Genomic DNA, 20,088 nt, shown 5'->3' on the forward strand with positions numbered 1-20,088 from the left:
AATTCACTATAAATGGCAACAACAGTTACCTAATTTGAAGTTTTCCACTCAAATTCAGTAAGCCGCTGGAGGAAAGTTGTGACATGAGGGTTAATGTGAACAACCTTTCACTTCACAGTGGTCCCAGTCCTTCTGCTTGTCCCAACCTTGGAGGTACATTTTGTTCCCTCTTCAGGGTTTATCCTTACAAAAAAACTTAAAGCATGCCACAATAAATAGTAACATACAGTAACATTGAGTTGTGATGTGAAAAAATGACCTACTTAGGGATAATTTCTTCATCATCTATCACAATTAGCTAACTGTTCAAACATACCTCTGAATTAGTTCCAATGCTGCACACGCTGACTCCTGGTATTCCAGGTTCAATACATAGAATGAACCAAAGAAGACTGACATTGCATCAGCAAAGGTGTTCTCTTTGTCCAGTTCAACAATTACACGCCCCTCTGCACTCACCATCCAGCAAGTGGCAGTCATTAAACTTTGTCCTTAAATGTATAGGGGCAACGTTGTCATTATGCAACATAAAATAATTTCAATACTTCACTTCTTCACACTGTCTAGATAAGCAAAAAGCAAATAGCTATCTACAGTTAATTATTAATGGCCTTATGTAGTCCGTGTTAACATATCATAATTGTTCATAATTGGGAATTATTCTGCACATTAAACACACCTGACAAAGAATCAGCCCAATTAAATTACCGGAGTTCCATCAACTATATGGTTATTTTGGAGTTTATAGTTTGTGCTGCTATAAATCAGTATTGACTTCAGTATTTCTGCTGTAAGTGTAGCTGAACTACCATGTTGATCAGTAATATGTAATGTGAAATTTTGATATTGTTACTTTGCTGGATTCACTGAGACACATGTCCAACAACCTTGGTTTATAAAGGAAATTACAGAAATGTGAGCTAAATAAACAGAGACTGGATACCTGTCTCCACAAAAAGCTCCTGTGCCAAACAGAAATTGTAATATGGTCTAATCAGCTCTATTTCATAAATAACTTCTTACCAAGCATAATCAGCCTTGGGGTGATTGGCAGGTTGCTTTCTGCTTCAAAGGACATTCTGGTAGATGTTTCCTGCCAGATAAAGGACCAAGACATTTTATGTAGTGGAAAACAACAACAACAACAACAAAAAATAAATAAATAAAAACAGGACAGCAAGCAACAGCATTAAACCTAGAGCTGTATGAAAAAAGCTTACATCTGCTAAGACAAAGAGGGAGTCTTCGTTTTCTTTGTAATACTTCATCATGAGAAGCATGGCTGCTGTGCCAACCTTGTTGTTGGTCAAAACATCCTCACTTTCTATCTGCTGGAGAAGTGTCCTTATACCAAGTTTCCATTTGAGCTTCTGGCTGGAGAAATAGTTAACGATCCTTCTGCCTTTGGTTTTGAGAGTCTGACTTAAGTGCTCACTGATATCAATACCTGTGAATTTGTAAACAAGAATGGCCACTGCTCTTGAATTTCAGCACTGAAAGTGAGGGACAACTGTTGATAAGCTGCCACTGAGAAATATATGTGAGGCACATGAAGTCATCCACATCAGGTCTCTCCACAGCTCCAGGTCCTTGTGAATTAAAAATTGTTAACAGGATGTCTTTCGTTTCCTCTAAAGAAGCCAGCGTTTCCCCCTCAGGAAGTTCAAGTGGCTGCCAATTTATACAACCATAGCTATCAACAAAGCATCTAACTTTTTTTAGGTGAGGTTGCATTACTGTTGGGACTGCAGTCGTCCTCATTCCTGGTTCTCTTTATTTGACAAAGTCTATGTGTTGTATTATCTCGATTAACATGTTCAACTCTAGATTTGATGCTTCTTAGTAGTGAATAATGTCCACAACCCAGTCTTTCTCCCTTTTCAGTAAAACCTGCAAATGTTTCAGGGTATCTGTTTACAATGATCTGAGCAACCTCTTCACAAGATGCATGTTTAGGGTTTCTGGAGTGAACTTGCATGGCCTCCACAACAATTCTAACCATACTTCTCCTGTCCTCTGGATGAGCTCTGTCTCCTCTTGCGACAGTCGGAGTGGAAATCTTTCCCAAGGAATCTGTAAGTGTGAGACCCAAGAGCTGGAGTAATGGTTGTACATAGTGGTGGACGTGGAGGAGGAGGGGTAAGGTGGATGCCTTGATGTTTCAGCTGATGCAGCAGGGCAAAGCTCCAGAGTAATTGTGTCATTCAGGTTCTCTGGTCTGTTGCCATCTAAAAAAAGAGAGAGAGAGATCATTGGAAAAGTTACTTTATATGGCTATTTCAACAAATATGTCCTCACTAAAAGATGAATCCTGCAATTAGGATAGAGTAGTAACAGAAAGGCAGTTTTTGTGAACCTTGTCTGAAGATCAAAATAATCAATTCCAGGACTGCAAAAGAACTACAAACTCAAGGTCTTGCATTGAAATGTTGAAAAATACAATGAAACATAAACTATATTTTACAGTTTGTCACACCTTTACACCCTTAGTCCTACCACTACCAATGAAAGGTTAATGGCATTAGATTCAGAGTCTACTTTTGTTTAGGTTTTCCATGTTAATTAACTACCAGAAAATGTGAGCCCCAAAAAGCTCTTCAATATTACACTTTCAAAGAACATGTGTAGAATGGTATGGTGAGGAAAAAAGGGCTCATCAGTGACATATGAGTCTATGAGTGACCTTCAAATCATAGACTCAAGTCTATGAGTCTGTGGGTTGTAGAGAACCTACACAAACCTCCTTTAAATGCAAGTAGAAGTTTACGTATTTGAATTGGTGTGAGAAAGGGTTTGAGATCTTCTGCCTCTACAAACAAAAGGTCACTTTTTTTCGTACACCAGTGACGTCCATCAGATGTTCTACAATGCAGAATATTTTCTCTCTGTCTAGTGCTGGCAGGACGCTTGTGAGTTCTTCTTCAATTTCCATCCCTGAAAAAGAATTAGTAGGAAACTGAATGGTGTAGGGAGACAACAAAAAGGCCTACCATGTTATAAAGTGGTAGTGGGTAATAATACATGTTCTTGTGCATTTATACACACACACACACACACACACACACACACACACACACACACACACACTTCTTTCTGTAGGGCAACGCAAGCAGTGAAGTCCAAGGTCAATGAGGAGTACTGAGTGATGCAACTCGAGCACAAAGTATAATTCAGAATCGTTAACAAGTATCACAGCTATCTTCCCAAAAACCAAGCCATCATCAGTGTCATCTACAATGGAAACATAGCCTTTGACATACTTGGTACCTTTGTAGACAACTGCTGACATCCAAAGTGGTCAAAGTTTAGTGGCATGGGATTTCTCTCGTGGAAATACGCACATTATCTTTTCCTTTCTATTGATAGGTGGCACAGTGCACTTGTGGCAAGTAAACAAGCTAGAAGACTGGCAAAGTTATGGAAGCAACACATTAACAAGAGAATTCTGAGTAAAACCAAAGTTACTTTCCCTAGTAACTAGTTACTTTGAAAGTAACAAGTAACTTGAAGTAACTGAGTTACTTTTGATAGAAGTAACTAGTAATGTAACTAAGTTACTAATTTAAAGTAACTTACCCAACACTGGTCTCGGCCCCTCAGGTCCTCTTCACCCCCCTCCCTGTGGTCCACGTCTTTGCCGTCAGCTCAGCCAACATGGCCGACAGTAAGCGTCCCCCTGGTGGCGGGGGGGCGGTCAGCCTGTACTCGTGTCCCGTCTACAAGAAGCCTCGATGCACCGAACTGAACTTCATCTTCTCCCTGCAGCTGAGGAGCCTGCAGCCGCCCGAGCGCTGGACGCTGCGAGGCGCCGCACTGCTCTGCAACTGCAAGTGATCCAAACGTTGTTGTTCCACAGACACAGGCAGACACTCACCGTGGGGCTCTGCTGTGTCTCACTCAGACCTCCCCACAGGTTTCAGTTTGAGCTTTTTTATTCTGATGTTCTGATAGTTTCCATTTTTCTTCAGCACCAAATGTGTTTGTAGGTTTTTAGCCTGTTAAATTTATGAAAATCAAAATGTTTCCACCTCTTCTCTCTGCAAGTCTCTAATAATAATAATAATAATAATAATAATAATAATAATAGTAACAATAGTAATAATAATAATAATAATAGTAATAATAATAATAGTAACATTAATGATCGTGTATGTGACTTCACACAGTAAAGCTGATGTGAGGATCATCACAGTTTTGGTGGTTGTATGAACTTAATGCATAAAATAATAATTTGTTTTAATTAAAAAACTTTCCATCTGTCATTTCCTGAGTGTTTCAAAATAAAAGTCCTGTCTTTCATGTTTTGAATGTGAAGCTGTTCCTGTGATGCCTTCAAATCTGTTTCAGTCTGCAGTTTTTTACAGTTCAGACCCAAAGTGACTCAAACATTTACTTAAAAGAGGTTTTTGTTCGTCTGGGTTTTCCTGCTCAGCAGCGCTAACAGGCAAAAGCGAAAATTGCATATACTTTGGCCCAGAAGCCTACCAAATTATTATAGATGCCTCTGGTTTTACAGCTAATGTATATTGTGTTAGTATTAAGCTTTGCTTGTTCCTTTCAGTTTCAGGACAAAACTTTTTAGTCCTAAGAAGAGATTCTTCTTATCTGGAGAAGATTTGTTTTTCAAAAATATTTTAGCCCGGACCTGTTCCATTTTGAATTTTGGCCCACTGTGTATTTGAGTGAACCCTTTTTAGAAAAGTTAGAAATTAAAAATACTATCACACCAGGAAAAGCCAACAGCCGAGTCCTGAAGGCTTAAGAGAAATAGACGCACAAAGAATGAGAACAAAAGGCACAAAACTCAACAAGAGTGAATTAAATCTGACCGACACCACAAAGATGCTAAAAGCCCCAACAACTGTGAGGTCATTAATATGTGTGGTGTGTGTGTGTGTGTGTACTGTTCATGTCTTTGTGGGGACGCAAAATCCCTCCCCACAAGTTTGAAGACATTTTGGACTCAGGATGTGGTTTAGTGTCAGGGACAGTCAATCAGGTTAGGCATTCAGTTTATGTTTAGAGTAAAAGGCTGAGGGAGCATGATGTCAAATAGAGGTCCCACAAGATATGAAACCACCGGTGTGTGTTACGTGAATTTGTGAGAAAGTGAAGATTTCAGAATCATGAGAAGTTTCACTCCTGTTGGTGAAGAAGAGCAGACTCCTCTTAGCCACCTGAAATGACGAAGCTTTTATTTTGTCAGCCTGCCAAACCGAGCTAAGCCAAACGAGCAGCGCCGACCCTGCAGAGGCTGAAGGTCACGTCCAAATCAGCGGCTGGTTGCCAGAAGACCCGCACAAGGACGGCCTCATTGGTCACGCCTGAGTTCATTATGTGATGGTAACAAGCTGATTATAACAGAACAGGAAACACACGTCTGCTCATCAAACTCCAGCTGCTGCTGCTTTTATCAGTCTGCCAACAAAACCTCACAAGAAAGAAGTTTTTGTGAGTTTGCAGCGTTCCTCTAAACTGAAAACTAAAACAGACTGAAAATGGGAGCATGCACCCACACTCAAAAGTCAGGCAGCTTAAATGTGTTTGTCTTCATCTGTAGTTACGTTTCATTGGCTGGAAATGTGCTAACTGGAATCATTCATGAGTCCAGATGAACAAAAACAAGTGTTTACTGCTCCACGCTGCACGAATCTGAGTCAAAATCACTCAGACGCACCCACGTAGACATTCCACTAAAACCATGTGACCACCTTCACCTTTAAACCTGTCGTGAATATAATTTTAGACTTTTCACTTTATTTTGAAAGAACACATTTGCAGGAAGTGCGGCTGCTGCAGAAACTCTTCACTTTTCACTGGCTTTAATCTTGAAGGTTTCTCCAGATGTGGAACATTCATGCTAAACATTCAACATCTGACGACCGTCTCCATGTAAAACACTGACAAACTCAAACTTTATACGGTAACTGACAGATTTATTCTTCCATTTTCAGGCATTTCACAATGAACTTGGATTAGTTTGATGATTTTATTCACGTTGGGTGAATAAAACCAGCCAAGAGGCTGATTCCTGCAGAGGAGGAGGCAGAGTGGAGGAATCTGCAGGTTCTGTCTCTAACACACAACCAGAGCTTCAATCATAACGAGCACATAATAAAACCATGATCCCCCCCGATCGACTCTTTTAGCCTGTTTCCTCTGGATCGAACAGGATCTAACAAACCCCAGCTTCTGCTGGGACACTGGTCATCATGGGAGGAAAAAGATGGCTGCCGTGTTGCTGTTTCCTGTCTTACACCAGGGTTATACTTCCTGTATCTGTTTTTAATCAGAGGATGAACCTAAAGCTTTCAGTCTGCTCTACAACCCACCACCTATCCACACGTCTTCTAAGTGACTGGAAATCAGTAAAACTTCTACCAGACTTTAGTAAATATTGCATTAAGATGAGCAGACAGATTTTAATCTCAGCATCGCAGATTTTTCAGGACACTGGAAGAGTTCCTGCCGTGGATTTAGATGTTAGCGTTGTGTGGATGATCCCATTCTGTGATCTTTGTGTTACTAACACTGATGTTTTTACACTTTAGGACCCTCGAGACCTCTGCTGCTCAGCCGTCCTGATCGCTGCCTCCACTTTAACCAGTGCCAGAGGCTGTAACCTCTGATCATTTCACCTGCACCGACAGTAAAACTCTTCTCCACAACCAAACGTGCCATAAACCCATCACAGCTTCATCATCAGCTCAGTCTCAGCAACATGCAGACATGCAGCAGAAACTCTGCAGGGAACGTCTGAAGTCTGTTCTTCAGTTTTCCCAGCTCACTGTTTATTGAACATGAGACAGAAAAATAACTTCACCTTTAATGTGAAACTTTTATCGCCTGTGACATGTTTGCAGGTAGTCTTCGTGCTGTGATTTAGTGTCACAGCTATAAATATCACACAAGGTAAAAACTACAAGTCCCAGCATCCTCTGTGTTTAGGGAGGAGCAGTGAAAGTGAAAGTGTTGATCCTCCGTTCAGAGCAGCAGGAGGAAGAAGGTGGAGCTGAGGCAGGTGAGTGTTAACATGAATATGTTTCTTCTTATGACATAACATAATTCCATGCTGTTCGTGTCTGTGGGTGAAACGTGAGGCCGGTCGGCTCCTCTGAGCGATGGTTTCCTGTAAGTAGAGAGGAAGTGAGTTTAGCTGAGAGAGCAGGAGGAGAGTGAGAGCTGTGCTGAGGCAGGTGAGTGTTAACACCGCTCTGACATTACTGTGTCTCTGTGGCGGGAACAACAGGCTCCGTCAGTGGAGGCAAAAATAATCAGACTTTGGTTTTTCAAAGGAAACATCTTTATGTCGGGAGAAGCCGAGCGCTCATTGAATAACGACTTGTCAATCTCAAGTTATTAGCCAATGAACGCGCAGTTCACAGTAAGACCCGCCTTTATCACGACATTTTTAAAAACTAAAATGATGACAGAAACTCTGAATCGAGTTCAGGCTGATTTTATGAAAGTGCGACGTTTGAGCCACTTCCTGTTCTCAGTCCCGGCGTCCTGATCACCGAGGTTTCTGTTGCTCTGATATCTGATATTGATTATATCGGTAAACAGGCTGTAGGCAGAAACATCAGGTCTAATCTGAAAATCCCTTCAGAAACAAACTTATGTCCGTGTGATGCCGCACGCTGATTGGATAACCACCTGTCAGTCTCAGGGTATTGATTGATTGGTAATTTATTTCAACATGTGAACAATATACAAGTACATTTAGAAAAGAAATAAGAGAGAAAAAAAATACTATACAAATTACATACAAAAAAAACATTCTGATTAATTTACATGTTGAAAGGGAGTGGGAAGAAGTATACACTTATTTAATCCCACCCCTTTGCCATAAATTATCAGTGAATATTTAGTCAGCTTCCTTACTGATATAATTTGTAATAAAAATAGTGAACAGATTTCTGATATACTATATACTATAATATCACATCATGAATTTTTTGTTTGTTTGTTTGTTTTTAAATAGAGACATTCACTTAATTTAAATATTTTCCTTTTCTTTATAGATCGAGAAGATCATATTTTTATAACTCTTTTTGAACAGTTTTATGTTTGGACATTGCTTTAATTCCATATTCAGTTTGTTCCATAGTTTCACTCCATGAACAGAAACACAAAAGCCTTTTCTTGTAGTACGTACCTTCATTGTTTTGAAGTTACAAAAACCCCTTAAATTATAACTTCCTTCTTTCAAAAAAACATACTCTGAATATTACCTGGCAGGTCTTTATTTTTTGCTTTGAATAGAATTTGTGCTGTTTGGAATTTCACTATATCGTCAATTTTCAATATTTCAGACTGCAAAAATAGTGAGTTTGTATGTTCCCTATAACCTGCATTGTGGATGATTCGAATTGCTTTTTTTTGAAGAGTAAAAAGTGAATGTAATGTGGTTTTATAGTTATTGCCCCAGACCTCTGCACAATAGCTTAAGTATGGTGAAACCAGTGAACAGTAGAGAATATGAAGTGATGTTCTGTCGAATACCTGTTTTGCCTTGTTTAGTACTGCAATGCTTCGTGATACTTTGGAATGAATATATCTTACGTGAGCTCTCCAGTTAAGTTTTTCATCTATTATTACCCCCAGAAATTTATTTTCACTGACTCTTTCAATATCAACACCATTTATTTGAATCTTTGCATTTGTATTTAAACTACTATTTCCAAATAACATCAGTTTAGATTTATTCAAATTTAATGATAATTTGTTTTTATCAAGCCAGAACTTCACTTTACTTATTTCATTAGTCATATCCTCCAATAAATTCTGCAGATCATCACCAGAGCAAAAAATGTTTGTATCGTCAGCAAAGAGAACCATTTTTAATACTTTGGACACTTTACAGATGTCGTTAATGTACAAGTTGAAGAATTTTGGACCCAAAACTGACCCTTGGGGTACACCACAAGCAATGTCCATACATAAGGAGCAACCACCATTTATTTTCACAAACTGCTTTCTGTCACTTAAATAACTCCGGACCCAATCTAAAACTACCCCTCTGACACCATAACGTTCCAGTTTTCTTATTAATATATCATGATCTATAGTGTCAAATGCCTTTGTCAAGTCTATGAATAACCCAGCCACATATTGCTTTTTGTCTATGGAATTTGTGATGTATTCTATTGAATCTAATAGTGCCGATGATGTTGATCTGTTTGATCTGAATCCGTACTGACTTTCAGTGAGTAGTTTATGTTTATCTATAAATTTTTCCAGTCTGTTTTTAAACAGTTTTTCAAGAACTTTTGAGAATTGAGGTAGTAAAGAGACAGGCCTGTAGTTTGTGAAATGGTGTTTGTTCCCAGATTTGTATAGAGGTATAACTTTTGCTATTTTCATTCTGTCTGGAAATCGACCAGTTTGAAATGATAAATTACAGATGTATGTGAATGGTTTTATAATAGCCTCAATGACTCTTTTAACCACTATCATATCAATATCATTACAATCCAAAGATTTGTGATTTTTACATTTTTTGACAATTTCAAGAACTTCATTTTCATCAACGGCTGTGAGAAACATAGAATATGGATTTCTGTCAATCAGTGTATCGGGTTTTTCCTGTGCTTTCCCAGGATCAGTGATTGTTCTTGCTAAATTTGGTCCAGCAGTTACAAAGAATTCATTGAGACTATTTGCCACAACATCCATATTGTATTCTTCATGGTCATTACAAATGAAATACTTGGGATAGTTCTTTTGTCCAGTCCCACATTTTATAACACTGTTCAGGATTTCCCATAATCTTTTATTATTATTTCTATTTATATCCAATTGCTTCTTATAGTATTCCTTTTTACTAAATCTAAGTATATTAGTTAACCTATTTTTATATCTTTTGTATCTGATTTCGGCATCTTTAGTTCTCGTTCTTAAGAACTCTCTGTATAAAGCATTTTTCTTTGTACATGCATTTTGCAGACCTTTTGTTATCCATGGACAGTCCATATATTTCTGTTTCCTACTATATTGCTTTATTGGACAGTTGGTATTGTACAGTAATGTAAATATTCTGAGGAATTTATTATAAGCACTATTAACGTCCTGTTCCTGATATACTTCACCCCAGTTTTCCTTCAATAAATCTTTTTTAAATGCATTCATTCTTTCTTCTGTTCTTACTCGTCTGTACTCTTTTTTACTGTCCATTTTATTGATCTTGTAATTCCTATCATAGATTGTAAAAATTGGAAGATGGTCACTTATGTCGTTAATCAGGAGTCCACTTAGAGTCTTATTTTCAATGTCATTTGTAAAAATGTTGTCTATGAGAGTTGCACAATGTGATGTAATCCTGGTAGGTCTAGTAATTTTAGGGAATAGGTTCATACAGTGCATTGTGTTTATAAATTCCTCAGTGGTTTTATGTTTATTTGGGTTTAGCAAATCAATATTGAAGTCCCCACAAATGAGAACTTTTTTGCGAGCTATTTCAATAAATGTTTCTTCTATCCAGTCTTTAAATGTCTCAATACTACTACCTGGAGCTCTGTATATACAGCTAATGATTACATTTTTACTTTTTTCTTTACAAATTTCAACTGTAATACATTCTAGTACATTATCAATCACCATCGTCATCTTTTCCACCACATTAAATTTCAAGGATTTGTCCATATACAAGGCCACTCCTCCTCCTCCTTTGTTTCGCCTAGTTATAAATGTGAATTCATAACCCTCCAGTTCAAAGTCTGTTCCTTTTTCCATATTGATCCAAGTTTCTGATAAGGCAATGACACTAAATGGATGTGAAAACTGGTTAAGATATTCTTTGATATGACTAAAATTTGTATAGAGACTTCTACAGTTAAAGTGGATAATTGATAATTTATTCTCAGTTTTAATCCTCTGATTGTAGTCTTTATTTGTATAGTAGCAGCAATTGTTATTGTTAGATGAGAAAAAGTTGTTGTCTGGATCTATTTCATATTCCAAGTCATGTGTATTGTGATCCATATAGTTAAATGTTTTCAGTTCCAATTGATCATATTCTGCAACTGTCTGACTGATGCAGCTGATTCTTCCAGATGTATCTGAGTTCTTCCTTCCAGTTTGTGTCATAAGTGAGTGTGTGGTTGTCTGTTACCTTGTTTGCCGTCCAGATCGTGTTGCTCACTGATATTTTTCGAGATCCGCCATATTTTTAATGGTCAGAACTTTGGCTTCCTCTGGTGATCCGTTTAGTTTAATGAATATTTTGCAGTTCGTCGTCCAAGTGCTTTGGATTTTTCCCAGCTTCTTAAGGTGTCGCGCTTTTTTGGCTATTTCAGCGTTGTGTTTGGTTAGATGTTCATTGATAAAGACATTAGATCCTTTTAATTTTCTTCCTTGTTTCAGCAGCGTAATCTTGTGCTTTCGATTTACAAACCTTAATATAATAGCCGGTATGTTGCCGTTCCTCCTGGGAAGAGGGTGACATGCTTCGACAGAGTTACAGTCCAGGGCAATCCCTTTGGACCGCAGGAAAGCAGCCACCTGTTGTTCCGTGGAGCTAATGTCAAGCTCTCCAGGTTCCTCATTTCTGTCAGCGGTCACCGCCTGAGCGTATGACCGGGGTTTAATATGGAGCCCAGTGATGATGACGTCGTTTATCCTGGAGTATTGTTCCAGGTCAGCGACCTTACTTTCCAGGTATGCAATCTTTTTATCTTTTTCGGCATTTTGGATGCGGAGGAGCTTTACCTCCTCCACAATTTCAATGATATTTTTCTGCTGCAACCTGATAGTAGAAATTTCCTCCATTATGAAGTCAAGGGACTTTTTAATGTCCTCGACTTCCTCAGCTGTCGGTGTCCTCTTCGGCCCCATTTTATCTGGTTACCCTGGTAGCAGGTTCAGTCAGCTGATTCCTCAGTCAGCTGTTAGCCAATGAGCGCGCAGATTCACAGTAAGACCTTATCAAGTCATTCTTTTAAACTAACACATTGACAGTAAAACTGTAACGTGTCCTGTGATCTATAAACACTCTGTGATGAATAATCTGAAGTTTTTTTTGAGCCTGACAGTAGTTTCCTGTCACAGAGCAGAAGCTGCAGGCAGTTTTTGGCAGCTTTATATTTAATTTTTTCCAAAATAAATCAATAAAGGTAGAAAAGAACTCTCAGTGACATTAAAAATCTATTTTTAAAGACAGATGTGACCAAGTGCAACAAATATAATATGATATGTTTACAGATATTTGAAGTATTGATCATATGTAGAACACAGAGCAGGTCCAATAACACAGAGTCATCCTGCTCACAAACAGCACTTTGGTTTCATGAGCTCACTTCCTGCAGTGATCCTCAGCTTCTCTCCAAAGGAGCTGTAACATGTGGGCTCCTCACCATGATGATGCCAAACACACTGAGTTCCTTCATCCACCTGATCATGTACTTATTAAATAATGTGATGGTTTTGGTGTTTTTTAAAGACTTTGAGCCTCTAAAATAACTGGTTTGGACTTTAGGGCCAAAGCTCCAACATTAGAAACCCGTCAGTGTGATGCTTCCAGTACAACAACACCTCTGAGAGTGTGTGTATACCTCTCAGACTAACTCCACCCTGACATCAAGAAGATGGAGGAAGAGGACGGAGCAGCATCTGCAGCATCCAGCTGTGTGTCTGTGAGGAGTGACGGGGTTACACAAACACCTCCACCTTACAGTCATGGACCTGCAGCAATAATGTAAGAACACTCCTAACTTTATTAGTCATTTCAACATAGCCATGACAGAATCATTGATCTGTGATTGGTTCAAACTGTTTGATCTGAGTTTGATTTTTATTGACTTGTTTTCTTGCTAAGATCTGAACTCTGTAAGTTTAAGTGAAGTCAGTGCAGCAGAATCAGAGAGGAGAGCTGAGAACAAATTGAGTTCATTCAGAGACAGAAAAACTGGCTGATGATTGGCTGACCTGTCAGTGTTATGAAGCAGACACAATATCACAGAGTGATCAGCTGATCATATGGCTGTCAGAGAGAACTGATCAGTTATTGATGTTTGTGTTTGCAGAGGTCAGCGGTCACAGTCTCCAGCATCCAGCTGTGCGTCTGTGAGGAGTGACTGGTCCAGAGAAAGACCTCCAGACTTCAGTAATGAACCTGCACCAACAAAGGTCTTCAATCATGGAGCTCAGCTGACCATGTAAGAGAGCTGCTGACTCAGAGTTCAAAGGTTGTTTATATAAATGTGTTCTGCCAGTGACATCATAACTTAACCTAACACTGGTCTGTGTATGAAGTATAATTTAGTGGCAGTTGTTAAAGTTGTATAATGATGATGCTAGTTTGGGGTGTATTTTCCTGCTGATTCAAATGCATCTACTTTGCCCTTCATCTGTCGCTTTGGACAAAGACGTCCAATGAAACTATTAATACAAACTGTGTTGTATTAATAGTGACTTTGTTTCTTTGGACCAAATTATTTTGTTTTTCAGTTCATTTGCAACATTGACTAACACTAATGCAGGGGTCGGCAACCTGCGGCTCTGGGGCTGCATGCGGCTCTTTAGTCCTTATAGTGCGGCTCCGCGTGGTTTGGGAAAATAAATTAGAAGTATTTAGCTGAAGTGTATTTTATTTATGTTAGTTCTTTTTTAACTTGTAGTTCTAAATTGGAAGATTATTGTGATATTGAAATATAAAAATAAAATTATATTTTATTATTTTTTCATCGCTCAAAATAAGCGTCACACTTGCGGAAGCCGATATACCCGCTGAAACGCCGTGCATTTATCGAGACTTTCAACCCCAGGTAGCCCAATTATGGCTCTTGGGATCCACATTATGTCAGCAGCTGTTCTCCACCGTGAACTATGTTAAAAACAAACACTGCTCACGCCTCACAGATGACAGCTTACAGTCCTGCATAAAGATGAAAGTGACTTCGTACAGCCCCGATCTGCAGATGCTGTGCGCAGAGGTTCAGGAGCAGAAGTCCCATTGTAAACCTATCACGGCAGACCCGACGATGTTTGCATGAACACGCTTTTCAGCATCTCTTTATTGGCCACTTTTCACACACGGTTGCTGTACGCATACAGCCGGATGTAGCTTTGCAGCTCACAGCCCAACACACACCAACAACAGCACAGACGTTAAGGTGGCGAGGCGTGATTGCAGGTGCCACTCAGGTGCGTCCGCCTCCCCTGCAGCGGCGCTGCAGACCACGCCCCGCCACACACAATAACCAGGTAAAATACATATTTAGGCAGAATTTTGCAAATATCTGTTTTTCATCTTTTAGCAGCATAGTGCTTTTTTTTTCAATTATTTTTTTAAAAGCCAGGTCAAGGCTCCAAAAGCCCAAAGGTGATATAAGGGTGGTGACTCACAACAGTTTTTGTTTGCTGGATCATTTTAGTTCAGCTGGGTGTCTTTCCTTTTGTTATATTTCTTTAAGAGTTCAAAATGTGTTAATTACATAAATAAAATGTAATTTTCTCTGTAGCACTTCATGGATTTCATAAGCAACACACTTTAGTTGTTCACACAAAGCATAAAGGTAAAAAACAATATATACAGTGTTATCTTCATTTTAGATGTCAAAAAGTATTTGCGGCTCCCAGTGTTTTCTTTTGCGTGGAAACCAGGTCCAAATGGCTCTTTGGGTGTTAAAGGTTGCTGACCCCTGACCTAATGGTATATTTTTTTTGGCTGGATCGTTCTATAAAAACATGAATCAAATCTGAGAAAAGTTTCCACCTGACCTATTGAATGTTATTGAAGCCAGAAGTTTGCCTTCATACTGTGTTTCTTGCATGCCTTTTGTGGTATACTAATTGATGTGAAATGAATGCAATGTGGTTGTATTTGCAGAGGTCAGAGATCACAGTCTCCAGTATCCAGCTGTGTGTCTGTGAGGAGTGACGTGAGTGAAGACAGACCTCCATATGTCAGTGATGAACCTGCACCAACAGTGAATTTCATTCATGGAGCTCAGCTGACCATGTAAGAGAGCTGCTAAGTCAGAGTTCAAAGGATGTTTCTATAAATGTGTTCTACCAGTGACATCATAAATGATTCCTAATGGTGGTCCGGGTACGATAATGCTAGTATTAATCCTAGTAGTAATGCAATCCAAGGTAATGATTTCTTCTCTGTTGATGTGAACATCTCTGCAGCCGTCTGTACTCTAATCTGAGACAACTATTACTGACAGAAACCATCACATCATCCAGTTTGTGTGTTTGCAGCTGCTTAAACGATTTTAAACAGAGATTAATCAGTAATCCATGTCATATGAATGTGATGTGTTTGTGTTTGCAGAGGTCAGAGGTCACAGTCTCCAGTATCCAGCTGTGTATCTGTGAGGAGTGACTGGTCCAAAGACATACCTCCAAACTTCAGTCATGAACCTGCAGCAACAATGTTCTTCAGTCATGGAGCTCAGCTGACCATGTAAGAAATCTGCTGACTGTGACCACTTTGTAATTTTATATGTCTACATAAAAGTGATCTTAAACTTAAAGGAGACAAAGATGACCCAGAACACAAATGAGAGAGGAATATTGGACTCAGGATAATAATCTGAACTGAGTCATCAGATACAGAAAGATGGTCTCAACAGGCCACTGAGCTGATCTCCAAAGAAAGAAGAAGATTGAAGAGTCCGAGGCTGTTTATTTGTCACAGGCATCGTCAAACACGTACAACACAGTGAAATGTGCTGAGCTGCTCCTGTGACTGGACAAAACATTAGAAACAATCATTAAATGAAATAATGAAACATTGTGCAGATGTAATGTTAAAGTGCTTTGTGCCACATTAGCACAGCATGTACTGACAGAGCAGTGCAAGCAGAACAAAGCAAATGAGCAAAGTGATGTAAACAGAGTAACTGAACAGAGTGAGCAGAGTAATATCAGCAGTAATGAAGCAGCAGGATCAGTGTAGCAGCGTATGACGTCATAATGAATCAGATATGATCTGAAATATGACAGTGAGACAAGAACATGATGTAAGGTCCTGTTTAAACCCTGATGGTGATGCTATGAGGGGAGCATGTTCTGATTTAGGACTTGGATGGTCTGAGGATAGAAGCTCCTCTCTGTTTGTGTCCTGATGGTGCAGAAGCTTCTGCCTGATTGTAGAAGGAGCTGAAGCCAGCATCATCCCAGAGGTGAAGCTCCTCTGTGTGCAGACCTGAGGTCAGATTCCTCCAGGCTGATGTTCAGGATCTACAGAAATGTGTGGTTGTAGTTATTGCTGCACTGTGTGCTGACAGCAGATACTCAGAACAAAGCGCTGCACATGTGTTCTTTACAAACATCTGTACATAGAAAATATGGATTATGGCAGTGAATGAACACGTTTCTGTCATTTGTTTCATTGGCTTCTTTTTTCTGCCTGTGTTCATGTGATTAATGTCTAACACATAAACAGGTTTGTAATCAAACATCACATCATCAGGGAGGCATCATGAAACAAAGTTACTGCTGGAGGCTGAACTCAATTTGGTGGCAATGTTCAAAAATATCACTCGGATCATTTCAAAGCTTTTACTTCTTCTGTAAAATAAGAGAAAGAAAATCAGAACCCAGAAGTTCACTTCCTGCTGACTGAACTCTTTCAAAATAAAGCTGAAAGCTCTTAATGTGACACCGCTGCTCCACCATAGTTTTTAGAGGAGGTCAAAGGTCAGTTCAAAGTGATGGATCCCAAACTTCCAGTACATCCAGTGAAGGACATAATCAGCTCTGTGATGAAGGCTTTTACTGTGGAGTTTGTAGGCTGATCACTCTGTGTTTAATAAGACAGGAACAGCAAAGGAAACTTGGATTCTGAACTCAAACACAAGTTTCTCCACTTTGACTTTTCTCTGTGACCATCAGAGCTTCTGCACAGTGTCATCAAATCTGGATGTTTGTCACTGACAGTCAATAATTTTAGTGATAAAGAAATGTGTTCACAGAGGGAGGAAGAGGAGTGGTGTCTGTGAGGAGGAGCAGCTGTCCTGTTGTGCTTTGTGTCAGGACGTCCTGAAGGATCCAGTCTCTACCAGCTGTGGACACTGGTTCTGCAGACAGTGCATCTCCTCATACTGGGACCAGTCTGCTTCATCAGGAGACTTGTCCTGTCCCCAGTGTGGAGAAAGATCCAGAACCAGAGCTGGACTGCAGACTGCCAGTCAGAGCAGCTGTGTACAAAGTAAGACTGAACATCTGTCTGCTGATGGACTCATTTCTGAAAATTGGACTTCTTGTTGTTGTTCAGACATTGAAGAGTTTTCTTTCTGTTTTTCTTTCTTTCATCAGATGTTGGTCTGCAGGAGGTTTTAGATGAACATAAGATCAGTCTGAGGAGGAGATGTGAACGTGTGACTGAAGGAAGTGATGAAACAGGAAGTAGAACCCTCCTCAACAGGATCTACACTGAGCTCTACATCACAGAGGGACAGAGTAAAGAGGTTCATACCCAACATGAGGTGAGGCAGCTGGAGACAGCTTCCAAGATGGACGTCCTCCATGACACTCCAATCAGGTGCCAGGACATATTTAAAGCCTTACCTGACCAACAGAGACCCATCAGAGTGGTTCTGACCAACGGCGTGGCTGGTGTTGGAAAAACCTTCGCAGTGCAGAAGTTCACTCTGGACTGGGCAGAGGGCTTGGAGAACCAACATGTCAGTGTGGTGGTTCTGCTTTCATTCAGGGAGCTGAACCTGATCAGAGATGAGCAGTACAGTCTTCTGGAGCTGCTCCATGTTTTCCATCCAACATTACAGAAGGTCACAGCAGAGAAGCTGGCTGTCTCTCAGCTTTTGTTCATCTTTGACGGCCTGGATGAAAGCAGACTTTCATTGGATTTCACCAACAGGAAGCTGCTTTCTGATGTCACACAGAAGTCATCAGTCAGCCAGCTGCTGACAAACCTCATCCAAGGGAATCTGCTTCCCTCGGCTCTCGTCTGGATAACTTCCCGACCTGCAGCAGCCAATCAGATCCCTCCTACGTGTGTTGACAGGCTAACAGAAGTACGAGGCTTCAATGACGCCCAGAAGGAGGAGTACTTCAGGAGGAGATTCAGTGATGAAGAGCTGTCCAGCAGAATCATCTCCCACATGAAGACATCCAGGAGCCTCCACATCATGTGTAGTATCCCAGTCTTCTGCTGGATCACTGCTACAGTTCTGGAGCACATGTTGACTACAGAGCAGAGAGGAGAGCTGCCCAAGACCCTGACTGACATGTACTCACACTTCCTGCTGGTTCAGACAAAGAGGAAGAAGAACAAGTACCATGAGGGACATGAGACGAGTCCACAGGAGCTCACGGAGGCTGACAGGGAAGTTCTTCTGAAGCTGGGGAGGCTGGCGTTTGAACATCTGGAGAAAGGAAACATCATGTTCTACCAAGAAGACCTGGAGCAGTGTGGTCTGGATGTGACAGAGGCCTCGGTGTACTCAGGAGTTTGTACAGAGATCTTCAAAAGAGAGTGTGTGATCTTCCAGAAACCAGTCTACTGCTTTGTTCATCTGAGCATTCAGGAGTTTCTGGCTGCAGTCTACATGTTCCACTGTCACACCAACAGGAAGACAAAGGTGGTGAAGAACTTCCTGGAAAATAATCCAGATGATCCTTACTATTACATTTCATTTTCTGATGATTTGCTGATGAGAGTCATGGAGAAATCCCTCCAGAGTAAAAACGGTCGTCTGGACCTGTTTGTTCGCTTCCTTCATGGCCTTTGTCTGGAGTCCAACCAGAGACTCTTAGGAGGTCTGCTGGGTCAGACAGAGAATATTTCAGAAACCATCCAGAGAGTCATCAAGAGCCTGAAGGAGATGAACAGTGATAAAATCTCTCCTGACAGAAGCATCAACATCTTCCACTGTCTGATGGAGATGAACGACCTCTCAGTACATCAGGAGATCCAAGAGTTCCTGAACTCAGAGAACAGATCAGAGAAGAAACTCTCTGAGATCCACTGCTCAGCTCTGGCCTTCATGCTGCAGATGTCAGAGGAGGTTCTGGATGAGTTGGACCTGCAGAAGTACAACACATCAGAGCAGGGACGACACAGACTGATTCCAGCTGTGAGGAACTGCAGAAAGGCTCGGTGAGTCCAGATGTGATCATTAATTAGTGTAGATCAGTAGGGCTGTGCGATATGACCAAAATCTCATATCCCGATATAAGACATCTATCGTCCCAACAACAATATAAATCACAAAAAGTTTACATTTTCTGTAAATTCTGTGAATCTCGGGCAGCTCGACTTGTGTGAAGTTTTTCCAGCTGGGCGTCATGTACCTGGAGTCGAGTGTTTTAACCTTGTTTTAGACATAAGTTGTAACAGCCAATATTTCTTTGTGAGTATTTATTACACGGCGTGCTGCGGGGAAAAGCCTGTTCTAACGTTTGAGTCTAAGGCTTATTTTCTAGCACCTGACGGCTCTTTTTGCTTGTCATCCGTAAACACTCTGCATACTCTTTCACATGATTCCGTTTATTTTGAAAGGTCTCAACAGGATCTTGAGCTTTATTGTGAAAGGTTTATGTAGAAAATAAACAAGCAGACACGCGATGGTTTTACCGTCGTTGTTGCTAACGACAACACATAAAAACAGGCACTTTTCCGTGCGTAGTGTGGTTATATTAAATATAAGAGAAAGAGAGAACTTAATTAACTAAATTAATATAACAAGTACAGTAACCATCAAAACCATGAAAAATTATTGCCGTAAACAGTTAATGTCGAGGAGCGTGTCAGGCTGTGTGTTATACTTGTATAACTATGCATGTGACAAATAAAGAACCTTGAACCTTAATTTTGCGAACTGCAAAACAAACGATAGCGTAAAATGAAACGATAGACGTTTTTATATCGTCCTCCGATATATATGATTATATCAAACTGCCCAATAGATCAGTACATTTTTTTTTCCTGACTTGTTAAAAAAGTTTATTGAAAATCTTCATTTTTAATCATTTATAGAGAAATATGCCACCACATAGATGTGTGTTTTTGTTCAGCACCTTGGAGACCAAAATCTGCTTCTTGTAGTTGTGTCCCGTCACCAGGGGGCAGTGTTGCAGCGTGAAACATCTGTGTTGTTTTTGTTAATTTTACTGAGC

At 40.1% G+C, this 20,088-nt stretch overlaps 1 protein-coding gene and 1 pseudogene across 27 annotated transcripts in view; one reads left to right on the plus strand and one right to left on the minus strand.

Annotated features, from left to right (window-relative positions):
- Positions 1-11,835, minus strand: LOC120722376 (annotated as a pseudogene).
- The window catches only part of LOC120722100 (NACHT, LRR and PYD domains-containing protein 12-like), a 67,185-nt gene continuing 54,061 nt past the window's right edge, over positions 6,965-20,088 (plus strand). For 7 of the 27 annotated variants that reach the window (XM_040012893.1, XM_040012899.1, XM_040012903.1 and 4 more), the window contains exons 1-7: positions 7,056-7,196; positions 12,559-12,694; positions 13,023-13,154; positions 14,828-14,959; positions 15,278-15,409; positions 16,923-17,158; positions 17,266-19,069. In XM_040012893.1, the coding sequence (XP_039868827.1) occupies positions 12,585-12,694; positions 13,023-13,154; positions 14,828-14,959; positions 15,278-15,409; positions 16,923-17,158; positions 17,266-19,069 (2,546 nt within the window). In that variant the 5' untranslated portion in view covers positions 7,056-7,196; positions 12,559-12,584. Of the gene's footprint in view, positions 7,022-7,053; positions 7,197-12,558; positions 12,695-13,022; positions 13,155-14,827; positions 14,960-15,277; positions 15,410-16,922; positions 17,159-17,265; positions 19,070-20,088 lie in introns of those variants that run through there. The other 20 variants (XM_040012901.1, XM_040012904.1, XM_040012902.1 and 17 more) reach the window with 11 other exon arrangements.

This window comes from Simochromis diagramma, unplaced genomic scaffold (genome assembly GCF_900408965.1).
Source record: "Simochromis diagramma unplaced genomic scaffold, fSimDia1.1 OVJJ01000618.1, whole genome shotgun sequence".
NCBI classification, from domain to species: Eukaryota; Metazoa; Chordata; class Actinopteri; order Cichliformes; family Cichlidae; genus Simochromis; species Simochromis diagramma.